The 17,390-nt window shown below is 36.4% G+C and overlaps 1 protein-coding gene across 3 annotated transcripts; it reads right to left on the reverse strand.

Moving 5' to 3' along the window:
• Positions 1–926: 926 nt before the first annotated feature.
• Positions 927–6,440, reverse strand: LOC112173234. 3 transcript variants are annotated; one of them, XM_040509056.1, is made up of 3 exons: positions 6,077–6,440; positions 2,794–4,403; positions 927–942 (listed from the first exon to the last, which is right to left on the reverse strand). In XM_040509056.1, exons 1-2 carry the CDS (start codon positions 6,177–6,179, stop codon positions 2,803–2,805), a joined length of 1,704 nt encoding a protein of 567 aa, XP_040364990.1. In that variant the 5' UTR covers positions 6,180–6,440; the 3' UTR covers positions 927–942; positions 2,794–2,802. The 3 variants fall into 3 exon arrangements, with proteins under 3 accessions (XP_040364990.1, XP_024166593.1, XP_024166592.1); XM_024310825.2 differs by lacking the exon at positions 927–942 and adding an exon at positions 2,489–2,716; XM_024310824.2 differs by lacking the exon at positions 927–942 and having other exon boundaries at positions 2,489–4,403.
• Between the last annotated feature and the right edge of the window lie 10,950 nt (positions 6,441–17,390).

Raw genomic sequence — 17,390 nt, forward strand, 5'->3', positions numbered from 1 at the left:
CTCACACACCATATGAATGGTGAGTTGGCAGTTTCTACTGTCTTCTAAACATGATTATACACTCCTCTGTAGGTAGACTATTTGTTTGGACTATATATATATATATATATATATATATATATTAACACAATGTATCACATTTACTCGTAAGAAATGAACGACCCACTTGATAATCGATAAATACTGATATATACAACAAATTTTATCCACTCATTCATTTGAACCATGTGATTGTGTAAGTTTCTCCATCAATAAATATGATTCATTATTAATGAATGTCTTTCTAAGCGTATTGGAGTTTATATATGGCTACATGCCGTGGAAAACCTGTATCTGAAAGTATAACAGGGATATCATTATTTGACAAAATACTGATCTTAATTAAGATATTTTAGATTAGTAATTTGTACTTAATGATGTCAAATTTTGTAATGGATATCAATCCTTCACTGATGTTTAACATCATAATTTTCGATGTTAACTTTTGTAATACACATAGTGTTCCACCATATCTAAAAGTGATAGAATAGTCATCACCTAGCGAAACATCGGTTGTTTACTAAAATAGACATTAGTGCAGCACCAATGTCTACCGACATCCTTTTACTTGTGCAGATTCATGTCCTATAAAAATCCATAATCATCGTCATTTTTTGCGCTTATTTTGGTGATAGAGTTGATCGGTATATTACTCTTGAGAAAGCCGAAGGAGGTTGAGCAGAGAATTGGTATGGTTGTTGTGGCTATGGCTGTGGCTTTGGTGAGGTACGGTAAGGTACGGTACTGGTGTTGTGGAAAATGAGGTGATCTGGTTACTACATCCACAGTGCATGTTTCGGTCACGATGAGTTGGAGGAGATGTTAATGTACGTAGCAGTGCCTGATGTGTCATGTTGCTGTGCATCTCTCCTTTGTGAAAACCCTGCACATAACCCAATCCTCCTGTGACAAGGAAAAAAGGATATTAATTAGCTCGAGTAATTATCAAAATACAAAACCATGCATATATACACTCATCCGTTGTGTTTACTTTTTGTCGAATTTTACGATTGAAAATACAATCTTGTATCCTATGGATCAATTGACGATTTTTGAAACAGAAGAAGTATAGCTGCACATAACCCAATCCTCCTGTAATCACAGTAAATGCGCGTGATCGATAAAGCTAGGAATATACTAATATAGCCAGGCTAGGAAGTTGAGAATGTGATTGAGAGAGATGGTTTGGCATTTGGGTTGAGAGATTCTGGGGACATGGTGAGGACTTGTTGGTCTCTGAAAATGGAACAAGGGCTACATATTGAGCTGTGGATCGATAACGGAGTGAGCGTTTTTCGAAAATTCTTCCATGCTCCGAGCTTGCCATGCTTGGGCACGTCAGCTTATTATGGAACGTTGGATATCAAGTTTGAAATCTAACGGTTAACAAAATTGTTAACCGGGTGAGTCTCCTATTCTATTTCTGACATATCACACCAGACGACAAAGTTTATCGGCGTTCGTCTTCGAGAAGGAAGCACATGATTCCAGATCTGTAATCTGTTCGATGGATAGCAGAGAGAGACAGATGAGTTTGTCCAGTCCAAGATGATTGGTTTCTGAAAGGAGGGGGAGAGAGGGTTTGATGTAGTCAAAATGATCACATTCTGTAGGCATGGCATTCCTCTTGAGTGAGTTTCTTTTCTCTTACTGAATTGGGTGCAATTGAATATTATCTACACATATGGTGAATCGGTCGAATTCGGGTCATGGGACTTAAACCCCGCTGCAAGTTGCCTAGGTCTTTCTGTATGAGACAAGAAAATGTCATTTGAAGTGAATTCAGAGATTTCAACCAAGCCAAACCATGGGTATGCATACAATAATTGAACTACCAGCATGAGTCCTCCTTTTTTAAGAAATGAAGTTGACCAATGGTTGCGTGTTGCATGAAATGTCAAATAACTGAATAGAATAGTAATAATAGTTGAGGGCCTTGATCAAACTAGCATAGATTGAGGGGTTTTGTCATTTAATAAACTTTAGCCTAATATGCTTCAAACATTTTTGGTGTGCTTCACAGTCACTTGTCTTTCCTAACTTCTCCAAGGAACCTTGTTTAAAATGTCTAATCTTTCTGATGTTATGGCTTTGATAGAATCATTCACCACCTGCCGAAGTAAGCATTCTTCTTTCGGTAATCATTTACCAGAAGTAAAAAGAAGTATTTTACTTCTGCTGGGCAGCTGAGGTAAGGAATGTGTTGGGGACTAGGGGAGATTGATACCAAAATATAAGGAAGATACAACTATAGCACTCTCTTTATTATTACATAATCACTCACCGACAATATACGACTAATTTTAGAGTCGAATTCAGGACCTCCCATTTATAAAGGGGAGAGACTAATTTCACTAGACCAAATGGTCTAGGCACAAATTTAGCATTCTTTGGGCTACAAAAAAATGAAAAGAAAAAAAAAATCCTATGGGACTAAAAGAAATAGGAAGAACACACCTCACAATCTCATATTTTTGTACTTCCGCAACACTGATAACACTATAAGGGATCAAACCCTTAATCTATTGCAGTTCTAACCTATTTCCCCATCCCCCCTCTCGCCACCATCTCATATTGTTATTTACATATGGCAAAAATACATGAGAGTTACAACCACAACAAGGCTGGCCTTGAAGTTCAATGATTTCTCAAAGCGTGCATATAGAAACAACATGACCTGCAGGATGAAAGAAGTATATAAAAACAACATGATCTGCAGGATGAAAAAAACATGAAGTAGGGTCTGTTACGAACCTAGCATCGCTACCATCTTTCATCTCCCACCCAATTGTTCTTCTCCTTTGGTCCTGTAGGACCTTCCTCCCCAGAAAGCTCAACTGGAATTTTTGAAAAGATGTTCTCCACAGGATATCTCAACATCACAGGCAAAACATTGATGATCTTATCCAGCTCAGTCCTTGAATTGTATACAATTTTTGGACCCCATTCTCTCATAAACTGCAGCCAACCTGGCTCAGTAACAACTCCATCTCCAAGATACTCAGCCGCAACTACTTCATATTGGCGGCTTGAATCCACAGAAAACTCACTGCGAGCGGCATCATTCCTAATTCCAATCCCAAGCTTTGCAGACCCCTGAAGGTAAGTCCCAGCATGTGGGAAGCTTGCATGTCCATTTTTCGTCGAGTAGATAATGGCTTTGTTCCCGCTTATGTACTCCAAAGCATATGCATCTACCCATTGACCACCGCTGTGCTGTGAGGAGTATATACTACAAAGCTCTCCAGTAAAGTTGCATATTCGGAGTGTGAAATGCTCCCAGTCACTCACATGCTGTCCAATCTTGCTGAGAGCGATATCCATAGGTCCGACTTTGAGAGTGGCTGGTCCATTAAAGGGACAAAATACCCACATTGCAATGTCAGTAAAAGTCCCACCAAGAGCTGGTTTCACATGAACGTAGAGTTTTGCACTTTCCAAGTTTCCATATATCACATTCTTTCTTCGATCACCACTAGGCAAGTCTATCCAAAACTGCTTATCATTTGTCCCCCCACCAGGCAAATTTGAGCCACTTTCATCAATTGCTTCGCCTACATCTGTGTCACTTTTGTACAATACCGCTCCATTTTTGAAGAACCAGGCAACAGAAGATGGCAAGTAGACCTCTTCTGGATGAAAGAAAACAGTGGGTCCATAATGATTGATAAGTGAATGAATTTGATCAAGATTTGGCATTCCAGAGAGCTTAGGATTCAGATTCTTCAAGCACCCAATCTGCAGTTCCTCTCCATTACTCCAGTGACTACTGCAGAAAAATGTACCTACAGAGACCCCTGTCCCCATCATTCCCCGATGACGTGGTCTCATAGTCCAAACTTGAAAAGGAAGACTTGCAGATTTGATGCTGGTATTAAAAAGTAGGCTGTGAGTTTCGCATGTGTCAGTCAAATCAGCTCTAACACACCTTACTTCATCCAACGCAGGTTTTCCTGGCTTGTTGGTAACTAAAAAGCCCATTGCTCTGTAACCTTCGGGTGGATCAGGTAACCAAAAGTAGCCACATGAACCATAACTTTCCTCATTCCCATCATCAGGGCTCCACACCAGTGTGTAATCAAGTGGCTCTCGAAGAGCTGCTGACTTCACATGCTCCTGAACACCAGCTGTTTCTGGCAAATCTACTTCTCGAACCACAAGAACATAGCCGTGTAAAGGCTTGCCATTGAGTTGGCAATAATGACCCATGCTATGGAATCCATCAGGAATTCCTGCTGGCTTATAAAATGTAACTGTTTTTTTCTTGTCCTCTGGCAGAGAGCAGGCCCAGATTCGTTCAAATCTGGTGATCTTAGAAACCTCTATTTCTCCAATACTTATTTTTCCAGAAGCAAAACCTTCACCTGAAAAAGAAAACACAATGCTTAAATCATTTAGAACGCAATCCAATTTGTCATATCAAATAAATAATTTCAATCACCAGAGCCAAATTTCCAATCTCAGGTTCACGAAATCTGGTCATGATATATTTTCACCATTCTATACTATCAATTCTCGACCAATAAGTTTCTCCTTGACTCTATATTCTGTATATTTGTTTCATTAAGTCAATACTTCATCATACTTGAAGATATTGTTTCTGAATTTGTACAACCTCAAAAATTTTGCATGCTCATCAGTAGTCAGCTCCAAAAAAAGGTGAATATGAGGCACGAAAAGACTGAAAACTTTTCAGAACCAGCACACTAAAATTTATCCTGATAATGAAGATAGCTAAATAAATATAAGAATCTCACTTGTTGCACAGAGTTGACAATATCTATCACTAACAAAATAGGAAGAGACGAAAATTACTCCATAAATTGCGGAATACTTACGGAAATGGAGGCCAAAAGAACATATGAGCTATATATATTACCAAGTTTAGTTTTATTCATTTTCAAGAGAGAAATATAGAATAATTTAGAAATCTTTGTATGAACATACATGACGCACCCAAAGAAAAAGAATAATGTCATCCAGACATAAGATGAATTTCAAAGTATATTGCAGCACAAAACTAAGAAGCAGATCTCTCATTTTTCTTTATTCAAGTAAAGATCAATAGACCCCAAGTGCTGGAGCTTTCATGAACTAAGAAAAACAGAAGTTAAATTGTCTGTTAGCAATATGAATAGCATGACTGCATGAACAATAACTCAATGGAGCAAATAACAAGAAGCAACAAACTGAAACTACCAAGCAAAATTGTAACCTATTTCAGTATTCAAGGAAGAATAAATAGATCCCGAGTGCTGGAGTTTCCAGAATAGCAATCATGTACTCAGAAAAACAAAACAAAATAAGTGCCTAAAGACAACATGAATGGAAACCCAGTACCAGAAATTCAAGCAAGTAAAGAATATTAAAAGTTGCTTTCAAGGCTCAACAAAAGTGCATTCTCTTCTAACTCATATCTACTTATCTTCAATTTAAAGAACATGATCAATGAAAAGAAACTAGTTGAGCAATTTACTTGTTGCTGTCAAGCCTCGAAAAAGTGCATTCTTTTCTGCATCACTTATCTTGAACTTAAAGTACATGATCAGGCTCATTGAACCAAAGTGCAAACTTCCATAAAAAAACTAGATCACCAGAGCAACTATTCAACAATGATATGACGAATTTCGACACGTAAGACGTGCATTGCCTACCAGAGTATACAAAATCACATATGCAGACAGCAAAGAGATTTGATGATGATGAATAAGGGCCTCTTGCATAGATTGTGATTTGCATGTCAGCAATTAAGCTCAAATTCAAAATATGCTGAATTTTCCCGAGTCAAATGCTCATCATTTTTTTTTTTTTGTTGCAGAGAATAAAAGTAACCCAGTAAGCACTAATTGGTAACTGCAACTACCAAAAATCCATTTCATCAAAAACAAAAAGAAGCAAACTTTACCACCACAATTGAATGCATTCAGCACAATCCACAAACCCTTCACCCCAAAATCCAGGAACAACCCAAACACTAAACAAAACCCACATTCAAATTTCCAAAAAAAATCAAATCTTTGCACTCAAATCCTCATACCTGGAGGCCATTGAGGAATTGGAGCAGGCAGGGAGAAGGGTTCAGGCTCTGGTGGAAATAAATCTTTGAGTTGATTCCAATAGAAGCACTTGCACAAGAACATAATTGGCCCAAACTCCGAGTCAGTCTTATGACATAAACAACAAGGGCCTGGCTCTGAATCTGTGATCGTAGATTTCAGATGGTTCTGGAACTGGTGGTGTGTTGATTCCTACGAATTTGTTCTTCTTGTTGAAGCAGACATATCCAAAACAACAAACACTCATTTTTGTGGGGCAGTCTCCCACCATGCACAATAAAATAGCTCGATAAAGAGAGGTGTTGATGATTAGATGATATTTATTAGCTTGTGTCCATGGTTCAAAAGACTTGCAAGCAGGCCTGCCTTTTCCCTGCTTTTTTGGTGAATAAAGGTACGTAAAACTGTAACAGTGTCCATATTAGATATAAACACGTATACATTTGTGTTTTCCTTTTTCTTTTTTCTTTTTTCTTTTTTCTTTTTTCTTTTTTCTTTTTTCTTTTTTCTTTTTTCTTTTTTCTTTTTCTTTTTTCTTTTTTCTTTTTTCTTATCAAATCCTCAATAGATGAAATCTTTTAATTGGATGCATAAAAAATTAGGGTGGTTCTTAGGCTTGGGACTTTTCGGGTTTGGAAAAAAAAAATACAGGAACCGAACCGGAACTGCATAAGCTGTTTTCAGTTCGGGTTTGTCACATTTCTAATCTGGAACCGTGCACAAACCGAACCGTTTTCATTCGGATCAGTTCTGCCGGTTTCTCGGTTCCTGCTGTCTGCAGAACAGGCAAAACACAAACTGCAAAACTGAAGCATAGTGCTCCTAAAGTCCCAATCTGGGCAACTACTAAAACTCACTGTTATTTACCATTACATGTATACACATGCATAAAACTGAAATCAATGAATAAAATTATCATTATCAAGACAGTATTACACAATCAATGAATCAAATTGTCATAGAAAGTTAGAAACTGTCAAGCAAATAATCAAGTTATCAAATTGTCAAACATCAAAGAGTCAAAGTCATCAAATTCAACAAGTAAGAAAACAATCAACTGAAATAAACTTAGTACACTCGTACAGCTCCATAGTGCATAACCAACAACATAGTAACATAGTGCAATAGTCCAATACTCCAATTCAACAAACAATGAAACAATAAAAGTTGGGCTTCTGAAATAAGTCAAATAACAATGAAAAAAATGCAGCATTGCAGCCTTCCACAGTTCCAACTTCCAAACACAACCTGGCAAAAAAAAAAAAAAGTAAACTCACTAAACTGAAAAAACAGAAAAAGTATATAAATTCATAACAAATCAAAGAATGCAAACTGTCAAACTTGAGTTACAGAAACCATAGACTGAGTTACTGCCTTTCATAATGCAAACATGATGAAGACATCAAGTCGTCAGACTCAACAAAGAATGCAAATTTGCAAACAACAAGTGAACAAACCTGAGGTTGTTTATTTTATTTTTTTTCCACCTTTTGAACTGATTTGGAAGAGTTTGATGCATCACTACTCTTTGACAGTTTGGAAGCCTTTTCACCCTTTCGGCTTTGTTGAGTGGCATGAGTTTCTTCCACTGCTACTAATGCATTGATTTTCTCCAATCTCTTTCTCTCTTCTTCTGCTTGTTCTGCATAAGTGTAAAAAACAAAAACAGTTCACATTATTGAAGGCTTAAACTCTTAAAAGTTGCAAAAACAAGCTATGCAAATATGCAATAACAGTTATAACACTGAAAAGTAAAAATGCAAGTGAGCAAGTTACATATCTTTTTCAACATCCTCAAACCACACCATTTCCTCAATGGTTGGAATATATTCTAACCCCATTATTGCATCAGATTTGAGCCAATTTTGGAGGCAGATTAGGGCTTCAACTGTTTTAGGAGTTAATGAACTCCAATGTGGATCAATTACCCTCTTTCCTGTGCTGAAACTACTCTCACTAGCTACTGTGGAAACTTGGATTGCTAAAACATCCCTTGCCACAGCTTGCAAGTTAGGATACTTTGAACCATTAACCCTCCACCAATCCAAAATCTTCCAATTTTCATTGTCTTTGTGCAGCAGCCACGAGCTCATTGCCAGTTACTGAATTAGTGGAGTGACTAGATTGAGTTCTTGAATCAGAGCCTTCAGAGGCCATTACAAATTGGGGATTTGGGGTGAAGAATTGGAGATCTGGGGATTTTCGAATTGGAATAAGTGGAATGAGTTTCAGACTTGGGGAGAAGAATTGGGGATTTGGGGATTTTCGAATTGTTTGAACTTTTTGAATTGGGGATCGGGTGAAGGCGTGAAGGAATGGCCGGAGGCCATAATTTTAGGGTTTCAGTATGGTGAAATCGAGGATGTCAGGATGAGGTCGAGAAGGAGGAGGAAAAACCGAAGAAGAAGTGAAGAACTGAAGTGGAAGGCTCGAGGCTGCGTTTACAATTTTAGGGTTTTAGTCTAATCCGTTAGCTGTAAGCCAATGATACGATGCCAGGTGGAAATTCTTCCATTATATCGGTTCCTTCGGTGTTTTGTGTTTTAAACATATAGGAACCGGACCGACCTCTCTTTTCTATATCGGTTCGGTTTTCTTCCGAGAGCCACTGTTTTTCTTTCAAGAACCGCACCGAACAGCCGGTTTCGGTCCTGTTCGGGCCGGTTCTGCGGGTTTTCGGGTCAAAAGTCCCAGGCCTAGTGGTTCTAGTTGGACCTCTAAATTTGTTATTTGGACCTCCCATATTTAGCACACCTCTAGTTTACTTTTTAGAATACTTGAAAAGCTAAGTAGACTTCCTTATTTTTACCAAAACACCCTTGAACATGAGATACAATAATCAGTTATTCTACATTTTATCTCTATCTTCAACCATGAGAAGAAGAATGAATCAAAATCACATGATATTGCTCTCTTATGTGTAGGTCTATCCTCCACCAAAATTAATCAAAGGATTGCTTATCAATCTTCATAAGTTGCTGGAATCCCTCTAAATTTGCTAAAAAAAAGATTTCAAGGGTTTTGGGTTCGAAGATCGAGTAATAACTATATCATAATATTCAATGAATTTAGTTTATGGAAATTCCAAATCAGATTGTTTTGAATTTATTTTTGTATTGAATGATGGGCCATGTATAGAAATTATTATTTTTACATAATTATTTTAGGTAAATTATAAAACAATATGACAATATAAGGAAATTCTGAAGAAAAAAAAATTAATTGAATGTTATTTAGGAGGTCCCTAAATAACATTCAATTAAATTTTTTTTTTTTCCATTTTGCTCTCTTTGTCCTTATTTGTCTTTTCGTATGACTTGACAAAGTCTATTAATAATTGAAAAAAAATTGGAGGTCCAACTAGAACCTCCCAAAAAGTTAAACAAAACTAACGAAAAAAAAAATGACGACAAACAACAAGTTTAAATGGCTAAAATTGTATCTCGTAAAAATAATTACAAATTTCATCTATACTATAGGGAGAGATTATAATGAGAATCTTTAAATCGAGGACTTCATAAGAACTTTTTAATCAATGGTTGTGAGACACTTTTTTATTACATTCGACAAATCAACCGTTAGATGTTTAGGTATACATAAGAATATAACTTTTGAATTTTTATTTTTACATTGTTAATTGTTAAGGTATTAAAATAGATCAAATCAATGGAGAACCAAATTTGTCAAATTTGAACATTTCATGTTCATCTGCCAATTTATAAATGATCTACTCATGAATACCTAAACATCTAACGGTTAATTTGTCGAATCGAAAAATGGGTCTCACAACCATTTATTAGAAAATCCTCACGAAGTTCTAATTTTAATAGTCCTCATTAGAAGCTTTAAGAGAAAGGGTGTTGTCAACCATAACTAATTTTATAACCGTTAACCCTTAAAGATTGAAATAATATGGATAAAAACGTAAAAAATAAAATAAAAAATCTAAACTATATTTAAGAGAAGTGGTGTTGTCAACAATGAATGATCCTTTTTACCTTTATAACCCTATAAGGTTAAAATATCATGGATAAAAACGTAAATAATAATAATAATAATAAAAGAAAGAAATTGTTTTAAACTACCTACTCTCACAAGTATAATTCCCCACTACTATTTTCTAACGTCATTATAATTATGATAAACGTAATGAACTAAAATAACATCATCACAAATTTCATCATGTCTAAAAAGGAACATAGTGCATAACAAGGATTGAATATGAGAATGATTCTATCTACAACTATTCAACTGTACAAACTACATTTAACCTCACAATAATTTGAAAATCATCAAAAACGCCAGAGCATATAACTACTAAATTTTACAATGGGGGAACAAATCTAAATATACAAAATAGAATCTTTATAGAATATGTTATGAGCACGGACAGATTAGGCAGGGGTGGCCCTGGGATATGGGGTGGTGCCACCGCACAAGGCCTCTAATTTTATGACACCTCAATTAGGTCATTATATATTTTTAAAATGTGACAATATATGGATTAGAAGTTTCGAATAGTAGTGTAGTTCATATAACAAATCAACTCAAGTAGCAGGGCCTAGAGAAGTTGTAACTACTCTTCCTTAGCTGTATATATATAATATACGGTTAAATACTGTTTACTTCCTGAACTTTTACCCAAAAAATACTTCAGTCCTTGTCTTTCTAATTTCACACGTTTACTGCGTGTACTCTCAATTTTGGACCAATAGGTCCATTCCGTTACTCTCCGTCCAAAAATTCCGTTAAATTGCTGAAGTGGCAGTTTTTTGGTTGTAAAATGTCTATTCTACCCTCGCTTACTGTTTTTTGTTTTTTAATTTAGTTTTTTCTCCTTTTTTTCTCTTCTTCGTCCTTCTTCTTCTTCTTCTTCCACCTCTTTATCTCTTCTTCTTCTAGCACTAGCACTAACAGTAAAAATGGCCGACCTCAAGAAAAGAGCTCCTTCTACATATTGCAAATGGGTCCTCTGACTTTCCCTCACCCTTCACTTCTTCAGCTCCTACCTCATTAGTAACCACCCAAATCAGAACAAGCCCACCACCTCTCTCTCTAAAACCCATTTCTCCAACTATCCTGCGCCCTTTTCGAATCCGCCATTGACAACACCACTGCCGACGTCGTCTTAGCTCAGCCGCCACCAAAGAACATCCCCAAGCCCATTGGAGCTCGTTCGTCGTCTTCTCCCTAGATCGGATCAGCTTCTCCCTGGATTGGATCATCTTCTTTCTCGGGCTCGATTTTGGGTTCGAATCTGAGCTCCGAACAACTGCTCCACCTTAGAGCACTTCGTCGCCGACTCCGTTTCAGGTTTGGCATTGTTAGGCTTGGGCTTCTTGCAAGACGAGGTTGTTCATGGGCTGGCTTCAAAATTCAGCCTTTTCACGGGGAATTCCGCAGTTGGGTCATCTTTTGTTTACATGTACTCGAAATGTGGTCGAATGGGGGATGCGTGTGTCGTGCTCGATGAAATTACTGAGAGAGATGTGGTGTGTTGGACTGAGGTTATAATTGGGTATGTGCATAATGGTGAGAGTGAGAAGGGTCTGGAATGTCTTTGTGAGATGCATAGGATTGGTGGAGATGGTGTGAGGCCAAATTTTAGGACACTAGAAGTTGGGTTTCAAGCTTGTGTGGATATGGAAGCTATAGGAGAAGGTAGATGTTTACATGGTTTTGTTGTGAAAAGTGGAATTGGATGTTCATAAGCTGTTAAGTCTTTGATTTTTTCTATGTATTCCAGATGTGGGACACCTGTTGAATCCTTGGTTTTGTTTCATGAATTAAGAAATAGAGATCTTTTATCATGGACATCGGTTATTGGTGCTTATGCTAGATCTGGGTTAGTGGCAGAATGCTTGTGTTTATTTTAGGAAATGTAGGATAGTGATATTGTTGCGGAGGTCAAGAGTTGGAAGAAGAAGAAGAAGAAGAAGAAGAAGAAGAAGAAGAAGAGAAGCAGAGAAAAAAGAGAGAGAAAAAAAAAGGAGAAAAAACTAAATTAAAAAACAAAAAACAGTAAGTGAGGGTAGAATAGACATTTTACAACCAAAAGACTACCACGTCAACAATTTAACTGAATTTTTGGACTAAGAGTAACGGAATAGACCTATTGGTCTAAAATTGAGAGTACATGGAGTAAAAGTGTGAAATTAGAAAGACAAGGACTGAAGTGTTTTTTGGGTAAAAGTTCATGGAGTAAACAATATTTAACCCTATCATATATATATATATATGTGTGTGTGTGTGTGTGTGTGTGTGTGTATAGAACTTTGCTTAGGAACGGAGGTTTATGGAACAGATTTCTAGTTTTTTCCCACTTTTCGATCATACATTCACATCTTAACCGTTCAGTTTTTAGGTCCTAATGTACAGATTACTTCTGCAAATTTTCAGCTAAATTGATGATCATTAAGGCATCCAAAATGCAATTTACACTAACGAACCGAATATGTAGAACCAGAACAGTTCGTGTTTATTGTTGTAAATTGCAGTTTTGAATGTCTTAACAATCATCATTTTGGCTGAAATTTTGCAGAGATGATCTATACATTAAGACCTCAAAACTGAACAGTTAGGATGTGAGTGTGTGATCGAAAAATGGAAAGAAAAAAAAAACTAGAAATTCGTACCTAAGACAAGGTACGGACGTCCGTAGCGGAGATGGACTCTGTGTGTGTGTGTGTGTAGGACCCTTCTAGTGAGGAATCCATTTTTTGATCTTTTCTAGGGATAGGGCATTTGACCAACTTTTCGATCATATTTTTGTATCTCAACTGTTCTGTTTTTAAGTCCTAATGTATAGATTATTTCTGCAAAGTTTCAGCCAAATTGATTATAGTTAAGGCATTCAAAATGGCGATTTAATATTATAACTATGAACTGTTCAAGTTTGCAGATTTGGTTCGTCAGATTACCTTAACGATCACCGATTTGGCTGAAAATTTGCACAAATGATCTACACATTATGGCCTAAAAACTAAACGGTTGAGATGACAAAATGTGATCGAAAAGTTGGTCTAATGCCCTATCCCTAGAAAAGACCAAAAAAAGGGATCCCTTAGTGGAAGGGCCCTATATATATATAAATATATATATATATATAAAAGGATTTCTATATTTTGTCTACTTTTCGATCGCATATTCACATCTTAACCGTTCAGTTTTTAGGTATATATGAGTAGATCACTTCTGCAAATTTTTAGCCAAATTGATGATCGTTAAGGCATCCAAAACTGCAATTTACACGAATGATTCAGGTTGGACAACTTCGGTTCGTTCGTGTAAATTACAGTTTTGGATGCCTTAATGATCATCAATTTGACTGAAAATTTACATAAATGATCTCGTTGAGACATTCATAATTGTGATTTATCAGTTATGAACATGAATTGCTCTTGTTTAACATATTTGGTTCGTCAATTGATTTGATCTACTTCGGTACCTTAATAATTAGTAATTTGGAGGAAAATTTCAGAAGTGATCTACTCATGCATACATAAACATCTAATGATTGATTTGTCGTAATGTAATCGAAAAGTAAGTCTCCAAACCATTTATTATAAAATCTTCAGCTAGTCCTCATTTTAGTGGTTCTCATTAGAAGGGCTCATTAGGAATATGATATCAAGAAAACTTACACTCTCGTCTTCGGTTCTTCACCTTGTGTTTGCATTAATGTTTATCTGGCGTAACTGAGTAAAAAATTATACTCAATCACCCTTAGATCTATATCTGACCGTGGAAAAAATTATTTATAAGTTTAAGTTACTTTTATCTTCTACCAATGGATCTAGATCCAAGAGATTGTTGTCCTTACTCAATTACTTAGCAAGTGACTGCAACTGCTAATATACACTAATAGTGTGATTGAGAAAGTTTCAAAAAAAGAAAGTTTAAGCCTTGCTTATCCAAAAGCGTGGCTTTTTTGAAAACACCCACTTACCGAGCAAGGACAAAATCTTTATTTTATCTTTTCCCTATTTCTTAATGTAAAAGTGTAATTTCATAGTAAGAAGTTATTCCTCTTTTATTTATTTATTTTATTTTATTTTGAACTAATGAAAATTTTATTGATAAAAAAGCGCATACCAAGAAAACCATTATATACCCACCTGCTGACACATAACAATAGCCAGAACAAGGATTCGTGGAGGAGCCATAGTGGTACATAAGATAGACCAACAATATTTGAACTTATCGCTCACTTATTAAAAGCGAGCTTATAACTATGCCAGACAATTACATAGTTTATAGGCTAAACATAGAAGAAAAACCTATATCTTCTCCTTGCCCTTTAAACTAGGCTCGGAGGTTTACTTGAATACAGAACACTCAGGACATCTTCAGCAGGAACTTTCTTTTCTTTAGGAGGATTTTTGTTCTTGGTTCCCAGCGACCCACCTCTCTTCTTCTTTCCACCAAGAAGCTCTACTTGTACAGGTTTAGGTATCATTACCTTAGCAAGCACTAACATACCCTCTGGTGCAATGACTAAAATATCGAGTTTCAAGGAAATATCGATGATCTCGAAAACGGAAATATAGAGGATATATTGATTTCAATAAAAAATAAAGAAAAATGATGGAAATTTGAAGAAAAATATGGAAATTTTAAGTGAAACTTTTGGATATGTTTGTTTTATCAGTTGTCTACTATATATGAAAAGAAAACCTTGAATAAACATTGTTATATAGTAATTTGTAATAATTTAAGATGAAACGGTAAATGTTGAATAACAATAAGAACTAAATGGTTAATAATATTAACTTATTACTTACCATAATTATAGAGTGAAGAAGTAGTAAAAGAAAGAAGAAAGAAACTTTGTTCTTTCGGTGCAAGGAATGAGTGGAACCCTAAACCCTATTTATACAAGTTCAAAATTGAAATGTTGTTGTAAATTTTTTGAAAATTTGGTAAATAAAATTCAAAATGTAATAGATTGTTCTATGTTAGTTATTGATTGGACATGTATGAGTTGGCCAAGGCTCTCAAAAGGCAATGGAGTGACCAAAGTTCGAGCCTTGGTGACCTTGTGGAGAATGAGTGGTAGAGTGGGAACTGGAAAGAGACGGAAAGTTCCCAAAAAAAAACCCAAAATTTAGCAAAATATGGCCAAAATAGCGATATTTCCGGAAATTTCCAAAATATCCTTTGAAGGTTCTAAAAAAATGCCCAAAATTTCGCAAAATATCGCCAAAATCGGGATATTTCAGGAAATTTCGGGAAATTTCCAAAATATCCATCGAAATCTACACGGAAGGTTAAGGAAATTTCGACAAGTGAAAAAACCGAAAATTTCGATTTTTTAGTCCTTGCTTTGGTGTCTCCACTAAACCCAGAGATTTTGCACTAAACGTGGTAGGGAACTCATGCATTTTTACCTTCTTGGAGGGAGCAATAGGGCTTGTCTTGCCCTCCAGTAAATTAGACATAAAAATTTGAAGCTTTTTTGGAGAAGGGAAGGGTCAGTCCATCTTTGCTTGCTGCTCAGTGTCCACGAGTACTAAAGCCAACACATTGTCTTCACTAGCCTGTCTTTTTTTGCACTATGAATAATAGTAGGTTTGCGTACCTTACGTGTCTCAGCTCCTCCAAAATAGAGACATTCCAATCGGTGGAAGAATGGGGGTGGTAAGACCTTGGAAGTGAAACATTCCATCCTTTTTTCTGATTTCCCTGAAACTCTACAAAGGAGCCATTGAGCTCTAGCTTTCTTGCCGCCGGTGGTGGAGCAACAATGACCGTCGGCGCTGCAGCTTCAACATTACATGCATCCCCATCATGAAACACACGATGACATGTCTTGCATTTGCCCACGAGATTTTTAAAGAAGAAGTGAACCTCTTGCTCAACACCTTTGGCAAACTTTAGGGTTTTTTGCATGAAGAAATGTTTCGAAATTGCATGTGAAACCCTAACCCTAATCTCTCCAGTTGCATCAAAAAGCTTTTGATCCAGATAAAGGAATTTACCTGCAATAGAAGCAACGTTTGCAATAGTGTTCCTTTGCTCATACGCCGACGGCATATTTGTGATGCGAGCCAAAAAAAAAATAAATCCTCCATCTCTATAGATCGCAAAGACGACACTCCATTACATGGCTGTATAACAACCAAACCACGACTGAAACTCCACGGGCCACCCATTAATACCTTGTTTCTATCTCCTTGAAGATCAAAAAAGAAAAGAAATCGGTCAGGAGTTCATTGCTGAACATTAAAGACCTTATTCAGCACCTAAATTCGATGAAAATGCCTTTTCAAGTCTACAGCATTTGTTGGCTTTTGTGTTAGAGGCCTTACCAGAAGATACGACTGGGAGTTTCGCTGTGCTCCCCCATCTGACATGGAAGAGATGTCCACAACCTCATTGGTAGCAATGGCAAGTGAGGTAGCAAAGCTTTTGGTAATAGAATCAATGTTTGACATGATAAAATTGGAGGAGAGATCTCGAAATTGTGATACAGAATCAAAACTGTATGGGAAGGGATCGGAAAACGATGGATAATGGCGACAAAATGGGTCGTCGTTAGGCTAGGGTTTTAGTGCGGCAAGAGAGCCGCCTTTTGAATATGGTTCGTGGACATTTCTTTTTTATTTATTATGAGAATTGTATCATTAAATAATTTATTATGATAGTCATGATTTTGTTATGATAGTTAAAATTTGAAGGAACTTTTTTTTTTTTTTATCAGATAAACAATTCAAATGCCATAACTAGTCTTTGGTTAGTCGAACTCACAACTTTTCACTTATGAAGGGAAAACGACCAAATGGTACTGAGCAAAACTTGAAGGAACTTAATAATAAACTTTTACAAAATTATAAACCCAAAAATAGTGACTAATTTTGTATTCTGGAACATATTCTATTTGAAAAAAGAGTACCACACATACTTAGATAACTACGAATCTAGAATATCATGATCTAAACATTCCATTAACCAATTGCCATCAATCTCGAATCAATAGAATTTCCTCGTTCAACACGAGCACAACATGAGGTCATGAGCAAAGCCTCATCATGACTATGGTGTTATGAAGCATGTGGTGTATAGTGTATAATGGAAAGGGAAGAAACTACTGCCCATTAAATTACCCACAACTGTTTGTGGCTTAGAGCCGTGTACGGATACAAAATACTTTGTAGCTAGGAGGACAAGGCACATGTGTTTTCTGTTTGGAATAACGCTCTTATATTGTTCAACGCCGGCGTCTTCTATTCCCTTTTGTAGCTTCCATGAAACACATGCCATGTTTCTGTTTTATTTCCCCTATTGTAACCAAAT

This window comes from Rosa chinensis, chromosome 6 (assembly GCF_002994745.2).
Source record: "Rosa chinensis cultivar Old Blush chromosome 6, RchiOBHm-V2, whole genome shotgun sequence".
NCBI lineage: Eukaryota > Viridiplantae > Streptophyta > Magnoliopsida > Rosales > Rosaceae > Rosa > Rosa chinensis.